The sequence below is a fragment of the Lissotriton helveticus genome, chromosome 11 (genome assembly GCF_964261635.1).
Source record: "Lissotriton helveticus chromosome 11, aLisHel1.1, whole genome shotgun sequence".
Classification (NCBI taxonomy): Eukaryota; Metazoa; Chordata; class Amphibia; order Caudata; family Salamandridae; genus Lissotriton; species Lissotriton helveticus.
In genome coordinates, this window is record NC_136072.1 from 1,204,235,974 (window position 1) to 1,204,250,593 (window position 14,620).

The following is a 14,620-nucleotide window of genomic DNA, read 5'->3' on the forward strand; positions in this document are numbered from 1 at the left end:
TGACATATGTAAAGAAAAGATTGTTCAATTCTTTGGAAGTACCTTTAAATCCAAAGTCGAAATTGCATAAACTTTCAAGTTAAAAGCAGCTTCCAAAGCAGGGCTGACTTTTAAAAGGACAGCAGGCAACACAGCAGTAAATGTGCTGCGCCTCTAAAACTACCACACACTAGAGACTTACAGCTAGTCTGTCAGGAACAATTGTAATTAAACCTAATTACCATACACCTTTTCATCAGAGCACTGGCCATGGGCCTGGTTAGCAGAGCCCAGGGCGTAGTCAGAGTCGGTTACCACCAGTATTAGTAAAAAATGGGGGTGATCAGGGCAAAAGGGATGACTTTTCCCCACCCAGCTAGTTGGGTGAATATAGCCCACTTACCCAAGTCGGTCGACCAGGTCCCACATCACATTGGGCGTTGGTACCAGAGGAGACCCGTCATACAAGACCACAGATGCACCAGTAGCGAGCGCGGACACAAGCCAGTTCCACATCATCCAGCCAGCCTACAAGACATGACACAAAGGTAAAAATCTCACCCTAAAGCGCTCTAATTAAATCATACAACAGCGGCTGTCTGCAAACACAGCCGTGCCGCAGCACTACAGCACAATAATACACTATAGAGGGCCACAGCAAAGACACCCACAACATACCGTACTATAACCAACCAATCAAACGACAATGGATTACCAGTCACCACACCACTTCATCAACCTCCTCCTGACTAGGTACTAGTCTGATCCCCAGCCCCAGCTATACTCAGAGCACACAACTCTTTCAAAGTCAGCATTTCTATGAAACACCGTGACTAGTATATGTTTAATCGTGCACTATGCACCAATACGCACACACACACGCACATCCCTCCCCTCTCCCACCCAACAACTTACAATGTTCCAGACTCTGCATTTTATCGACATACTGGAGCAAGAAATGCTCTGATTCCTGGTGTATCACCAACAATTGCACTCACCCTCCTGCCACTCACTTATACTTGACAAGCATGTCTGCTGTCGATCTATGGCCACAAAGTACAAATCTCTTGATTTCAGTGCTTGAGCGAGACCTCTAACAGGTGGGAAATATCAGCTTTTTACTGAGATAACCAGTGCGATAACCAGGAAGATGTTTAGAGTGAATCAAGAGTAGGATACAAGCTACTCCAAGCACAAACAACTATGACATCCTGACAGATACACAAAGCAAAAACATGTCAGATCCCCAGTACACTAATCACAATCTACAACTCCTCTCGCCTTGGAAACCGACCTCATGCTCAAAGAACTCAGCATGGTACAAGCTTTCTCAGCTGAAGAAAGTGAAGCCATTCCCATAGGAAGCAGCTTCAGAACCTGTGTTCAAGCCCCCTTGCTCTTGCACCCAGATGGTGGTAGTGCCCTGCCCTACATCATCCCAGGCTCCACGCCGCCTCTTGTTGTGGGGGCTTAATATAGGCTGCAGCAATTCTCAACTAAGGCCTGAAGAAGGATGACCACAACACCTTCCTCTTGATGGACCAACACTGACTCCCTTTGCCAGCCTGCACTATCTACAAACCCAGGTGCATCAACTACACCGCCATTACGACCAGAAGCCCTGCATTGGATGGAGACAAAGAAGTGCCAAAAAGAAACTTACCATCTTTATTTAAGAACCCAAGATCCAGGACAACACTCTCGCCTCCATAAGGACCTCCCCAACCCAGCTTCACTTTAGGAAAGATCCTAAAAGACACCTCCACCCAAAGAAAGATCCTAAAAGACACCTCCACCCAAAGAAAGATCCTAAAAGACACCTCTGTAAAGCTCACTTCTCCATAAGGACCGCCTCCACCCAGCTCCACTTTAGGAAAGAGCCTAAAAGACACCTCTGTAAAGCTCTGGTCTCCATAAGAACCACCATTGCCAAGCTCCACTTTGAGAAAGATCCTAAAAGACACCTCCACCCAGCTCCACTTTAGGAAAGATCCTAAAAGATACCTCCATCCAGCTCCACTTTAGGAAAGATCCTAAAAGACACCTCCACCCAGCTCCACTTTAGGAAAGATCCTAAAAGACACCTCTGTAAAGCTCTGGTCTCCATTAGAACCACCATTGCCAAGCTCCACTTTGAGAAAGATCCTAAAAGACACCTCCACCCAGCTCCACTTTAGGAAAGATCTAAAAGACACCTCCACCCAGCTCCAATTTAGGAAAGATCTAAAAGACACCTCCACCCAACTCCACTTTAGGAAAGATCTAAAAGATACCTCCACCCAGCTCCACTTTAGGAAAGATCCTTAAAGACACCTCCACCCAGCTCCACTTTAGGAAAGATCTAAAAGACACCTCCACCCAGCTCCACTTTAGGAAAAATCCTAAAAGAGATCTCTGTAAAGCTCTGGTCTCCATAAGAACCGCCCTTGCCTAGTTCCAGTTTAGGAAAGACCCTAAAAGACACCTCTGTAAAGAATACTACATCACAACACAGTAACAGCCCGTTTCCAATTACAGATCCCAGCTGCCCCTCTAATCACTCGCCGAGGTATCTATGCCTTTCACCCTATAAAGCGATACGCTGCCTTTCAGCTAGGCCTTCACAATATAAACCACATACATACATACAATTCCCAATGGCATTAAGCCCTTTTAGATACATTTATCACATCCTCGCTACGCAAAGTACAATGTTTGTGAGACACTCCGCACTGTACGATGTCCTAAATGCACAGATCTCGATGCACCATGTACACATTCTAAGGCTTCCAACACTTGCCGTTGTGTAGTAAATGATAATGTCGCTGCTCCTCATGTTTCCGTGTAGAATGTGCTCCTTCAGGTGCTGGATCAGAGTTCCCTGAAAAAGAGAAAGATGACAACAGCCGGTTGTCAATCTATCAAGTCACCCAAAACTAAAAAAATGAATAAACGGCAAGCATCACAAACTTTGAAAATGAAATGAGCAAAACAAGGCAGAATGATTTATAATGTGTGTGGGACATTTAAAGTTTTTGTTGTACCCAAAGTGTAGGAATTCCAATTACAAGTGTGTTGGTGCCTGTCCCCTTAAGCAACAGCTCATACCTCCAGAGGCTGCAGCTCTAGTGTGGCAACAGCTCGCCCTCCGCACGCAGCGACTCACCCCCCCCTTGCAGGCAGCAGCACACCCTCCGCACGCAGCCACTCACCCCCCACTTGCAGGCAGCAGCTCACCCTCCGCACACAGCGACTCGCCTCCCACCACCCCCAGGCAGGCGGCAGCTCACCCCTTCGAAGTCAGGGGCTCAACCTCCGCACGCGGTGGCTCACTTGCTCCGCAGGCAGCGGCTCACCCTCTGCAGGCAGCGGCTTACCACCAGCGGCTCACGCCCCCGCAGGCAGCGGCTCACCCCTCCGAAGGCAGCGACTCATCCCTCCGGAGGCAGCAGCTCACACCCCCGCAGGCAGCAGCTCACCCCCTAGATGCAGCGGCTCACCCCCCCGCAAGCAGCGGCTCACCCCCTAGATGCAGCGGCTCACCCCTCTGGAGGCACCGGCTCACCCCCGCAGGCAGCAGCTCACCCCCGCAGGCACCGGCTCACCCCCGCAGGCAGCAGCTCACCCCCGCAGGCAGCAGCTCACCCCCGCAGGCAGCGGCTCACCCCCTAGATGCAGCGGCTCACCCCCCCGCAAGCAGCGGCTCACCCCCTGCAGGCAGCAGCTCACTCTCTCAATGCAGAGGCTCACCCCCCGCAGGCAGCGGATCACCCCCTGCAGGCAGCGGCTCACTCCCTAGATGCAGCGGCTCACCCCCCGCAGGCAGCGGCTCACCCCCTGCAGGCAGCGGCTCGCACTCCGGATGCAGCGGCTCACACCCCGCAGGCAGCGGCTCACCCCCCAAAGGCAGCGGCTCACCCCCTGCAGGCAGCGGCTCGCACTCTGGATGCAGCGGCTCACCCTTATCATCCTGAAGCAGAAATTCACACTGCTGACGCACCACCTCACTTTTCGGAGGCAGAGGTCCACCCCAAGCCACAGAATGTTTATTTCTAAGATTCAAAGGGACATTACCTCCAAAGATCACGTAAAACAGTATTTATAGTTGTGTTGCTGAATGCTGCTGGTCTCTGTAACAAGGCCAAAGGGCAGATGGCAACCTCCAGGACCAAGCCAGCTGTGCTCATTATCAGCATTAATACTTTTCTCAATTCCCTCCTAGAAGCATTGGTGAGCATTAGCTGGGAAATGCATGTTTATTTAAAGGTATTGCTTTGTTTGTTTTTTACATTAATTGAGCTAGAATCCATCTATCCTTTAGGTTAAATTACAGGTTTTTTTTAATCGACACCCCACCATTCTGAACACCTGCATTTGCTAACATAACATTTCTATCCATTGCCTCCTAAGTTTAGGAGGGATGTTGCTTAAAGGAATAATCGTAGTAATATCGAGACCATGGTTATCAGAAGGTCACAGCTGCTGAGAAGAGTGGCCCGGCTCTCACGTGCCCATCGTGCCCGGCTCTCACGGGCCCATCGTGCCAGGCTCTCACTGGCCCATCGTGCGGGCAGGAAACTCAGGGAAGGATTTGTTGACTGCGTGAGGAGCCCACCAAAGAAAGGCATGCGGGCCACATTAGGAAGGGCTCAAGTGTGCGCTCTTATGCTAAATGCAACGTGCAAGCCATGACAATATCTTCTTAGTTGCTGCCTTCCACTATCTGCACTGCGCAAATGTGACGCCCCAGCTCGCATGCCTGACCTACAGCTCTCAAAGTAGTAATAGTGGATTCCAAAACCTACAATGTATTTCACTGAGAGCCTCTGGATACTCGCGCCTTCGCTCTTCAGTTCCTTCCTTCATACCCCATGTTCGAAACCTCTGGAGCCCTCTACTACAGCACGCCAGATCTGAAATGACTGATGGAGCCTAAGCCGGTGTGTAGGTCGAGGTGGAGACATCGGTCAGATCCAGGATGTATGATGGCTGCCACGCTTCTGTAATCTGACAGCATGACTTTGGTCGAGCTGAGGTTGGTTTGGTGTCCAACGTCAGCTCCAGCACCGGATCTTCTACCAGCATTGTAGAGTCAGTACCGGCGTCGACATTAAAGGGCCAGGAGCAAGTCTTGGAGCAAGAGTTGGAGCCAATACTGGGGTTGGTTTGGGGCTCAAGGTGAGTCCCCAGGGTCACATGAAACAGAAGAAGGATTACCTACAATCAGCAGCACGGCTTCTTTAAGGCTTCAATCTATCTGCTATAACGTCGCTTAGGGCCTGGGAAACTCAGGTGACCAGACTCAGTTTGAAAACTGGAGACCAAGAGGGGGACCAGCTCACATCAAGACGCCCTGGAGTCTTTTTAGATGTGGCGGCAAGGGGTCAAGTCCCACTTTGACCTGTTTATGTTTGCAGTTTGACATCAATTTTCTTTTACTGGAGAACTTTGACTATGAAGGTGATCTCTGATAGGAAAGCGTTAGGGATCAGGGCCATGTCCGCCATTTCCCGACTTGCAGAGGGAGTGTGACTTACTCGAGGACTTCGACTTCCTATGGTGCTCAGCGACATACAGCTTCGCCTCTCGGCTCCGATCGCCTTCAGGAGCATGAGAGCACATCGCAGCCCGAGCCCAGACACCATAGACACCCCTCACGCGGGTCCTTGGCGCACATCTGTTCTCTGCAGTCATAGCATGATTTGAAACCTGGAGTCATGGGCAGGGACATCACTCCCAAGCATTGCTTTAAATGGGCCGGTACTCACCGGTACTGAATACCGGCACTTCTGAAATTTTGGTAGCACAGGGAGAGTAGCGGTAACTTCATCGACGGCAGGCTCAGGCTAGGCATCTCCTCCAGGGCAGGGCAGGGCTTCCGAGCAGCTTGCAAGTCAATGAGCCGTGAAGTATCCGCCCTTTCGCAGAGTTGCTGCGGAAGATTAGAAGCGCCCATTTCATGGTTCCCAAACTGCAGAGGTTTGAGTGGACGCTCGTCACACAGTGATTAACAGGGCAGGGTCTCTAGACAGACCCTGCTCTGTCAATATGTTTGGCAGCGATGAAAGTGCCAAACTGGGGTGTGTTGCATGGGGAGCGTTGTGATTCTCGCCTCCGGTAATGTGCTTTGCAGGGGGTTGATTCACCCTTCATTAAACCCTGCTGTGTTGCCTGAATGAAGTCAGGCAGCACAGCAAGAGAATCTTTCAAACTGTTCTCTGTCCCTGGTATCTTGAGAGGGCCGGAGTGAAGGTGAGCCTTCACAGCAAGGTGTAAATGTTCGTGCTCACCAGACCCTCTCTCAAAAACGGGACATTTGATCATTTTTGCAATAAGTGTCGGACACCGGGACATTTCCCGGAAAACTGGGACTGTCCTGGCAAATCCGGGACGTTCGGTCACTCTAAATTAGTGAGTACCGGCAGTTTTAATTTTCCACTTAAAGCACTGCTCCCAAGCACACTCACATTTGTTTTGGAAGTCATCAGGGACCAACAGATTGAGAGCGCCAGAAGACATGGAAAGAAAGTAACTGACATCAGCGAGCAGAGGCGGCGCTTATATACGGCTGAGTTGCATCACTTCCGGGGCGGTACCGAGCCGCACAGCGCCACCTGGCAGCGCTTGGGAGGACTGCTCAGAAGAGAAGTCTTCGATGAGGACTCTGTGGGTGAAGGCTCCACCAGAGACCTCTCCTAATCATGACAGGGGTGATCTCAGTAGCAGTCAGTAAACTAAGGTATGATTCCTTTTTACAGATTAAAGACTGTTGGATATTCACTTTTTGGCAAGACTAGGTGACTGAATAAAAGCTTGTCACATTACAAGTATATTCTATTTGTTTCATCAAAAGCAACATTTATTTTTTCTAGATTACGCCTACCGTCAAGCTTTATTTGCTGCTTGACTGCAGAATTCACAAATGAGCAGTAGAAAGGGAGAAGCAAATAAGTCAACAGCCGAAATACTATGCCAACATCTTCGTTCTACTGCAGACCTCGGTACCTGTGAAACCTATCTTGAAGACATCGGCATTATGTTGTCATTAGTATTCTAAGTCATTTCGTTCACATTGTGGCTAATGTAAACCGTTTACGTAAGGACAAATACAATTGCACTCACCAGGTTAACACACTTCTGTGTATCTGGTTGGGCCAGTCTATTTGGATACACTATACCATGTACTTATTTATTTATGTAATGTCTTTGTAGGGCGCTGCACACTACAAATATACTAGTTCACACATCCACAAATGTTTGGGTGTTTTTATACATTACAAAAATCTTATTGTAAAGATTAGGAGCCCGATGTACGACCCGCCAATTAGCGAGTAACAAATTGTATTGCATTTGCGACTCACAATTTGCAACTCGCTAATTGGAATGCACAACAGTGTCTCAGACACTGTTTGCGATTCCTAATGGGGTAGCAAACTGCATGCCTCATTAATATTAATGAGGCAGGCGCAATTTGCAGCCTCATTAGGAATAGCTAGCAGTCACAGAGATGGTGGCCTGCTGGGGACAAGAGACCACCATGTCTGTGAATGCTTTTTTTTTTTTTTTTAAGTGCAGCACGTTTTCCTTAAAGGAAAACGGGATGCATTTAAAAAAGAAAAATGAAACTTTTCAGTTTCATTTTTTTAAGAGCAGGCAATGGTCTCTGGGACCACTGCCTGCTCCTAAAAAATATTTTCCCACATACTCACAAAGGGAAAGGTGTCCCTTGGGGACCCCTTCCCCTTTGCACGCGGTTTACCACCTACTTGAAGTAGGTGGTAAACTGCAAGTGTTTTGCAGCCACAAATGCGGTCGAAAAAAAATTGTACATAGCAGGTTGTCTCGCTATTAGGAAGGGATGCCCCTTTCTAATAGCGAGAGTCGCAAATTTAATTTTGTGAATCAGTGACTCGCAAAATAGCATTTGTACATGCTATTACCCTTTTTTGCGGCCGCAAACGGGAGGATCTCTTTTGCGGCCGCAAAAGAGGGTTGTACATCTGGCCCCAAACCTATAGCTGTTTTTCTCGTAGTGTTACTGAGGATTAGCATTTTTAATGCTAAAGTTTTATGGGATGGGGGAGTTAGTATCTGCTGATGAACACATTATGTTCAGACACCTAATAATGATATATCTGTAAGAGACATATATAAGTTATAGATCCCCTACCTTATAATTACCCCCAGGCGTCAGACTGGATCCGGAGAATTTTTTCTCAGCATTACCCCTGTGCATTGGTAGGTGGTGTCGGTTGACTCCCCGTTCGTCGTTGGTGTCGTGATCGCTGGAATAGTGTTGCGATATCTACTTTGACGCCGCCCCAGCGCACTGACGTCAGTTCTTTTACACGACTTTCCATGCCAGAAGCGCGAGCCATGCAAGACACTGCCCACTGGTGGCCACACTAGGGCCCTGCAATGGAGTCCCTATCCCAAGAAGTCAGTTTGCAGAGCGGGGAGGAAGGGTGGGGCGGTAATGAATCCATAACTAATGCATGTCTTTTACAGATACATCGTTACGAAAGGTAAGTAACTTGTTCATCTGAAAGAAACTATTAGTTATAGATTCCTTACCTTAGAATAGATACCCCAGCAATACCAACGCCAGAGGAGGGTCTGCCAACTAAGTCCTGGAGAACTGAACGGCCAAAGAAGCCCTCTCTCTGGACTTGATGAACAAGTTACTTACCTTCGGTAACGATATATCTGTAAGAAACAGTAGTTAGTATTAGATTCCTTACCTTAGAATATCCCCAGGCGTCAGACTGGATCCGGTAAATTTTGCTTAGCGTCGGTAGGCCTCGTCTGCGGCTCCGCGTCCGTTGTCAGCGTCGTTGGCGCTGGGATGACGTCGGAGTACTTAGATGCCGCCTTCGCGCGCTGACGTCGATTCTTATACACAGCTTTTCCGCGCCAGAAAACGCAGAGCCATGATAAAAACCAACATTGGTGCCACAAAACTAGGGCCCTGAAAGGGGATGACCTTAACCCTAGATATGGGTTCGCAGAACGGGGAGGATGGGTGGGCCGGTAAGGAATCTAATACTAACTACTGTTTCTTACAGATATATCGTTACCGAAGGTAAGTAACTTGTGCATCTGAAAGAAACAGGTTAGTATTAGATTCCTTACCTTAGAATAGATACCCCAGCAATACCAACCCCGGTGGCGGGTCTGCGAACCAATGATCACACCAGAAAGTCCTGGAGAACGGAACAGCCGAAAAAGCCATCTCTCCGGACTTGGCTGCAAAGGCAGTAGTGTCAGCTAACGTGTGCAGCGAGGCCCACGTAGCTGCCTGACAATTGTCCTGCAAAGGGACTCCACGACCCAGGGCAGTGGTAGCCGCCATGGCCAGAGTAGAATGGGCCCTCAGCCCAGCAGGAGGCTCCTTCCTCGCCAAAGAGTAGCAAATCTTGATGCACAAGACGACCCACCGAGAGATGGTTCGTTTGTGCACCGCCCGACCCTTCTTAGCGCCCACGTAACCAACAAAGAGTTGGTCATCCACCCGGAACTGGCGTGTGCGATCCAGATAGAATGAGAGCGCACGTTTTGGGTCCAGACGGTGGAGCCGCTCTTCCTCTTTCGAGGGATGCGGAGGCGGAAAGAAGGAAAGAAAGGTGGGCAAGGTGATAGACTGCCCGATGTGGAAGGCTGTGACTACCTTGGGCAGGAAAGAGGGTCGCGTCCGCAACACAACTTTGTCCAGATGGGCAGAAAGGAAAGGAGGTTTAGAAGAAAGGGCCTGGAGCTCACTCACTCTCCTGGCAGAGGTGATGGCAACCAGGAATGCAGTCTTAAGGGTAAGAAGACGAAGAGGACAGTTATGAAATGGCTCGAAGGGAGCGCACATCAGATAAGTCAGAACCAGGTTCAAGTCCCACTGAGGCATCACGAAAGGAACCGGAGGGAACATATGAATGACGCCCTTCAAGAACCTATTTATAACTGGGGACTTGAACAACGAGGGCTGATCAGGTTGCCTTAAGAAGGCGGAAATGGCAGAGAGGTAGCCCTTGATAGTGCCCAGAGCAGAGCCCTGCTGGGCAAGAGAAAGAAGAAAGAGGGGAAACTCAGACAGAGGGACAGAGAGTGGATCCACAGCCTTTGCTGTGCACCATGCCACAAATTTGTTCCACCTGCAGGCGTATACCGATTTTGTGGAGGGACGCCTGGCTGCCAGAATAACTTCACAAACTTCAGGAGGCAAGTCAAATGGCCTCCTGAAGAGGCAGACGAATCGGGGGATCGACTGACATACTGAGTAGCTCGGGATACCAGTTTCTTCGTGCCCAGGCCAGAGCCACAAGGATGACTTGGGCCCGGTCGCGCCTGATCTTCTTCCACACTCTGGGCAGAAGTGGTATAGGCGGAAAGGCGTACAACAGACCGCAACTCCACTCGCGACAAAAAGCGCCTCCGTGCGAGTGCCGCCTTGGAAATTCCAACGCGCAGAACTGATGACATTGCGCGTTCTCTTCTGTGGCGAATAGATCTAACCAAGGCTCTCCCCACTGCTGAAAGAGACCTTGCGCTACGTCCGAGTTCAGACGCCATTCGTGATCCATCATGCACCGACGGCTGAGTTCGTCCGCCCTGGCGTTCAGGGAACCTGCCAGGTGTTGAACCACCAGGGTCATGCCCTGATGTTCCAGCCACTGCCAGAGGCGCAGAGCCTCCTGACATAGGGTCCACGGCCCCACCCCGCCCTCTTTGTTGCAGTACCACATGGCAGTGGTGTTGTCCGTGAACACCTGCACTACACTCCCCCGGACAGAGGGGAGGAATGCCTTCAGTGCAAGACGAATCGCCCACAGCTCCAGAAGGTTGATGTGGAGCCCGAACTCTGCCGGAGACCAGAGGCCTCTGTTCTCCGCCTCTCCCATGTGGCCGCCCCATCCCAGAAGGGATAAGTCTGTCACCACTCTGCGTTCTGGTTGGGGAAGGGAGAGGGATCTGCCGTTGACCCAGTCCTGGTTTGTGAGCCGCCACTGCAGTTGGTGTGCAGTGCCCTTCAGAGATCTGGACGCAATCGGAAAGATTCCCCTGAAGCTGCACCCACTGGAACTTCAGGTCCCACTGCAGAGCCCGCATATGCCATCTGGCATGATCCACCAGCAGGATGCAGGAGGCCTTGAGACTCAGCAACCTCCGGGTCATTCTCAGCGAAACCCCGGATAGAGGCTGAAACATCAGAATCATAGCCCGAGTATCTCAGACTCGCTGCTCAGGAGGATAAGCCCGAAACTGCGCAGTCTCCAGAACCGCTCCGATGAAAAGGAGCTTCTGAGAGGGAATCTGATGCGACTTTGGCACGTTGATGGAGAACCCCCGCAAAAGCAGGAGGTCCACCGTGGTCTGGAGGTGGGAGACAACAGCCTGGGGCGAGCCCACCTTCAACAGCCAGTCGTCGAGATAGGGGAAGACTGGAACCCCTGATCTGTGCAGATCAGCTGCAACCACCACCACCATCACTTTCGTGAACACCCGAGGGGCGCTGGTAAGGCAAAAGGAGAGCACTGTAAATTGAAAATGCTCGTGGTCTACCGTGAACCGTAGGTAACGCTGGTGGGCACACAAGACGGGGATGTGAAAATTAGCGTCCTGCAAGTCCAACGCTACCATCCAGTCTCCAGGGTCGAGGGCAGATAGGGTCTGAGCTAATGTCAACATTTTGAAATTCAACTTCTGAAGGAAGAGGTTGACGTCCCTGGGATCCAAGATATGACGCAGGCCTTTGTCCTTCTTGGACACTAGAAAGTAGTGGAAGTAACAACCGCGACCTACTTCTGGGACAGGGTTTTGCTCGATAGCTCCAATGGTAAAGAGAGCTGGAACTTCCTGACGGAGAAGGGCCAAGTGATCCTCCAAAACATGTGATGGAGTGTTGGCGGCATGGATGGTTGGTCTTGAAGGGGAGGGAGTAGCCTCTTCGGACTATCTTCAAAACCCACCTGCCCGACGTGATGTTTTGCCAGTGGGGAGGTGATGGCAGATCTTGCCACCCACGGGCAACTGGTGGCTCTGAAAGGTCGGACTAGGAAAGTTTGGAGGCTGCTGCAGAGGGGGCATGGTAGACTGGTGCGGCCATTGGCCCCCAGACCCCTGGCCGCGCAGAGGCTGGGCAGTTTGCCCAGGTATGTGGCACTGGGTGGAACATGGTGAGGCACCCCTTCTGTAGCCACGAAAAGGGCGAATGGCAGACTTCACGGGGCAAGAGGTGGAAGCGAGGCCCAAGGATCTGGCCGTAGCCCTGGAGTCCTTAAAGCGATCGAGCACGTTGTCTGCTTTGTCACCAAACAAGCGACGGCCTTCAAAGGGCTGGCCCAAAAGGGTCGATTGGACATCGCCCGAGAAGCCAGTGGACCTCAGCCAGGTGTAGCGTGTCAGGGTTACTGATGTTGATATCGTCCTACCTAGCGAGTCGGCTGTGTCCAGCCCACATCGGATGGCGAACTTTGCTGCATATCTCCCTTCTGCGACCGCATGGGAGAGTACGTCCCGGGCCTCCTCCAGGCACTGTGTCCCACACAGAGAGGGTGTAACGTCCCAAGATACATGCGGTGTTCACCAACTACAGTCCTAAGCTGGCAGAAGAAAACATCTTCTTCCCAAGAATGTCCAACTTCTTGCATTCCCTATCTGGGGATCTGGGGAGCAGTAGGGAACGTGCATTTGGATGTTGAGGCTTGGACCGCCAAGCTCTCGGGAGTAGGGAGTTGGGAGAGGAAAAAGAGGTTTGCCGGGGCCGGGCGGTGGCGTTGTGTAATCATCCTATCCACAGGAGCCCCTGTGCTAGGCTCGGACCAAGTGCCCAGAAAGATGTCTGCGAGGACCTCATTGAATGGCAGCAGGGGCTCCGAAGAGGCCGATGCCGGTTGAAGCACCTCAGTCAGGAGGCTGGTCCTGACTGCCACCGTAGGTAGGAAGCTCAAGGACCAAGGCCTCAGCCGCCCTACGCAACACCACAGCATAGGAGGCATCCTCCTCCGTGGCGAGGGTAGGGGGAGAAAGCATACCAAGGTCTAAGGAACGCCAGGATAAAACAGTGGTTCAAAAGTACCGGTCGGCACCAGTACCGGCGTCGGCCGATGCTGGTCCGGCTCAGTGACCAAGTCAAGGAGGAGGCCGAGATCGACGTTGGCTGGCGACACAACTGGTGTCGGAGGGTGCAGGGTGTCGTCAATGGACTCGGTGCCGGAGGAGGTGCCGTAAGGTCGTCCAACGCCGATCCGTATCCAGGCCTGGATCCCTGGGGGCCCTACGGCGCCGGGGCCGGAGCTGCCGGCATCGAAGGCCTAGAACCCCCAGCCATGACCGCAGGCCCGAAGGCACAGCGGCGGAGTCGGGCTGCCCAAAGATGTAGTGGAGGGTATCGTAAAATGTACAAAGTTGGGCAGGCGTCACTCCGGCACCCGGGAAGGGAGGGAAGCTCGGGCCGACCAAATAGGCTCCGCAGGCGGAGCCAAAGGACGACGACCTTCCGCCTCCCGCATCACGTCGGCCGATGGACGGGGAGAAGGCGAAGAGCGACGGTGCCTCTTTTGCCTTCTTTTTGTGCTTCGACTTACCCGCAGACGAAGATTTCGAGGAGGAATGATGGTGATGACTCTGCAACCAGTCCCGCGACCTCTCTCTCGACCAGGACCTCGAGCGGCGTGGAGCTGACTGTCGGCCCTCCTGAAGCTTTCGGGACCGCTCTCGCAAAGACTTCGGGTTCATGGTCCAACAGTCGGAGCACGACTTTGGGTCGTGGTCGCGCACCAGACACCAGAGGCACACGAGGTGTGGGTCCGTAACCGACATCAACTTGAGACAGGAGTCACAAGACTTGAAGCGGATTCGACAATGGGACATTCCTACGTACGAGAACCAAAAAAAATCCACCCTTGAATAGATGTGCAACCGTGTTCTCCCAGACTAAGTGTGTCTCCTACGTTGGTGGAAGGCACATAGCTTTCTTTAAATACCCCTCACACACCAAAAGGGCCCTTGGTGTCATGCTTCATCATAGGGGTCTTCCCGCCCCGCTGCGGGACGAGGCGTGCTGCAACCTAAGACTACGTGGGAGCACTAGTTTTAGAACAAGACTATGTGTAGTGTAGGTATGTGAGTCCCTTCTACACTCAAACTCAAAGTTTAAGTAAATGGAAAAGGGTGTATATACATGTAGATACTACGACGTGGTGGACATGTTGAAAATACATGCATTGTATACAGTACCTCAATAGGTATGCTACATAGTGTATATTTTGTCCAAAAAGGATTACTGCCCAATGAGCCTCAGAAACGGGGTGTGTGGGAGTGTCTATAGTCAAACAAATCTCAAGATCACTGCCTCTCCTGGATGCTACCTCCCCGCGGCTCCGTGGAACAATTCCTATGTGCACCAGGAGTCGAACAACTCGAAAAGAGGTCAACAAAAAGTTGAAAAAGAGTCGTCAAAAAGTGACTAAGGGCACCACTCTCTCAGGATCTGCACTGGCTGGCGTGGAAAAAGAAAGAACTTATGTCAGCGTGCAGGGGCGGCGTCTAAGTAGATACCGCAACGTCATTCACGCGATCACGACGCCAACGAGGAACACGGAGTTGACCAACGCCACCTACAGACGTGCAGGGGTACTGCTGAGAAAAAATTCCAGTCTGAAACCTGGGGGTA

The 14,620-nt window shown here is 51.4% G+C and overlaps 1 protein-coding gene across 1 annotated transcript in view; it reads right to left on the minus strand.

Annotated features, from left to right (window-relative positions):
- The window catches only part of AACS (acetoacetyl-CoA synthetase), a 153,003-nt gene that overhangs the window by 64,773 nt on the left and 73,610 nt on the right, over nucleotides 1-14,620 (minus strand). The window contains exons 5-6 of the mRNA XM_078668027.1: nucleotides 2,759-2,839; nucleotides 383-507 (exon numbers count right to left, since the gene is read on the minus strand). Coding sequence (XP_078524153.1) covers nucleotides 383-507; nucleotides 2,759-2,839 — 206 coding nt within the window. The remainder of the gene's footprint in view (nucleotides 1-382; nucleotides 508-2,758; nucleotides 2,840-14,620) is intronic.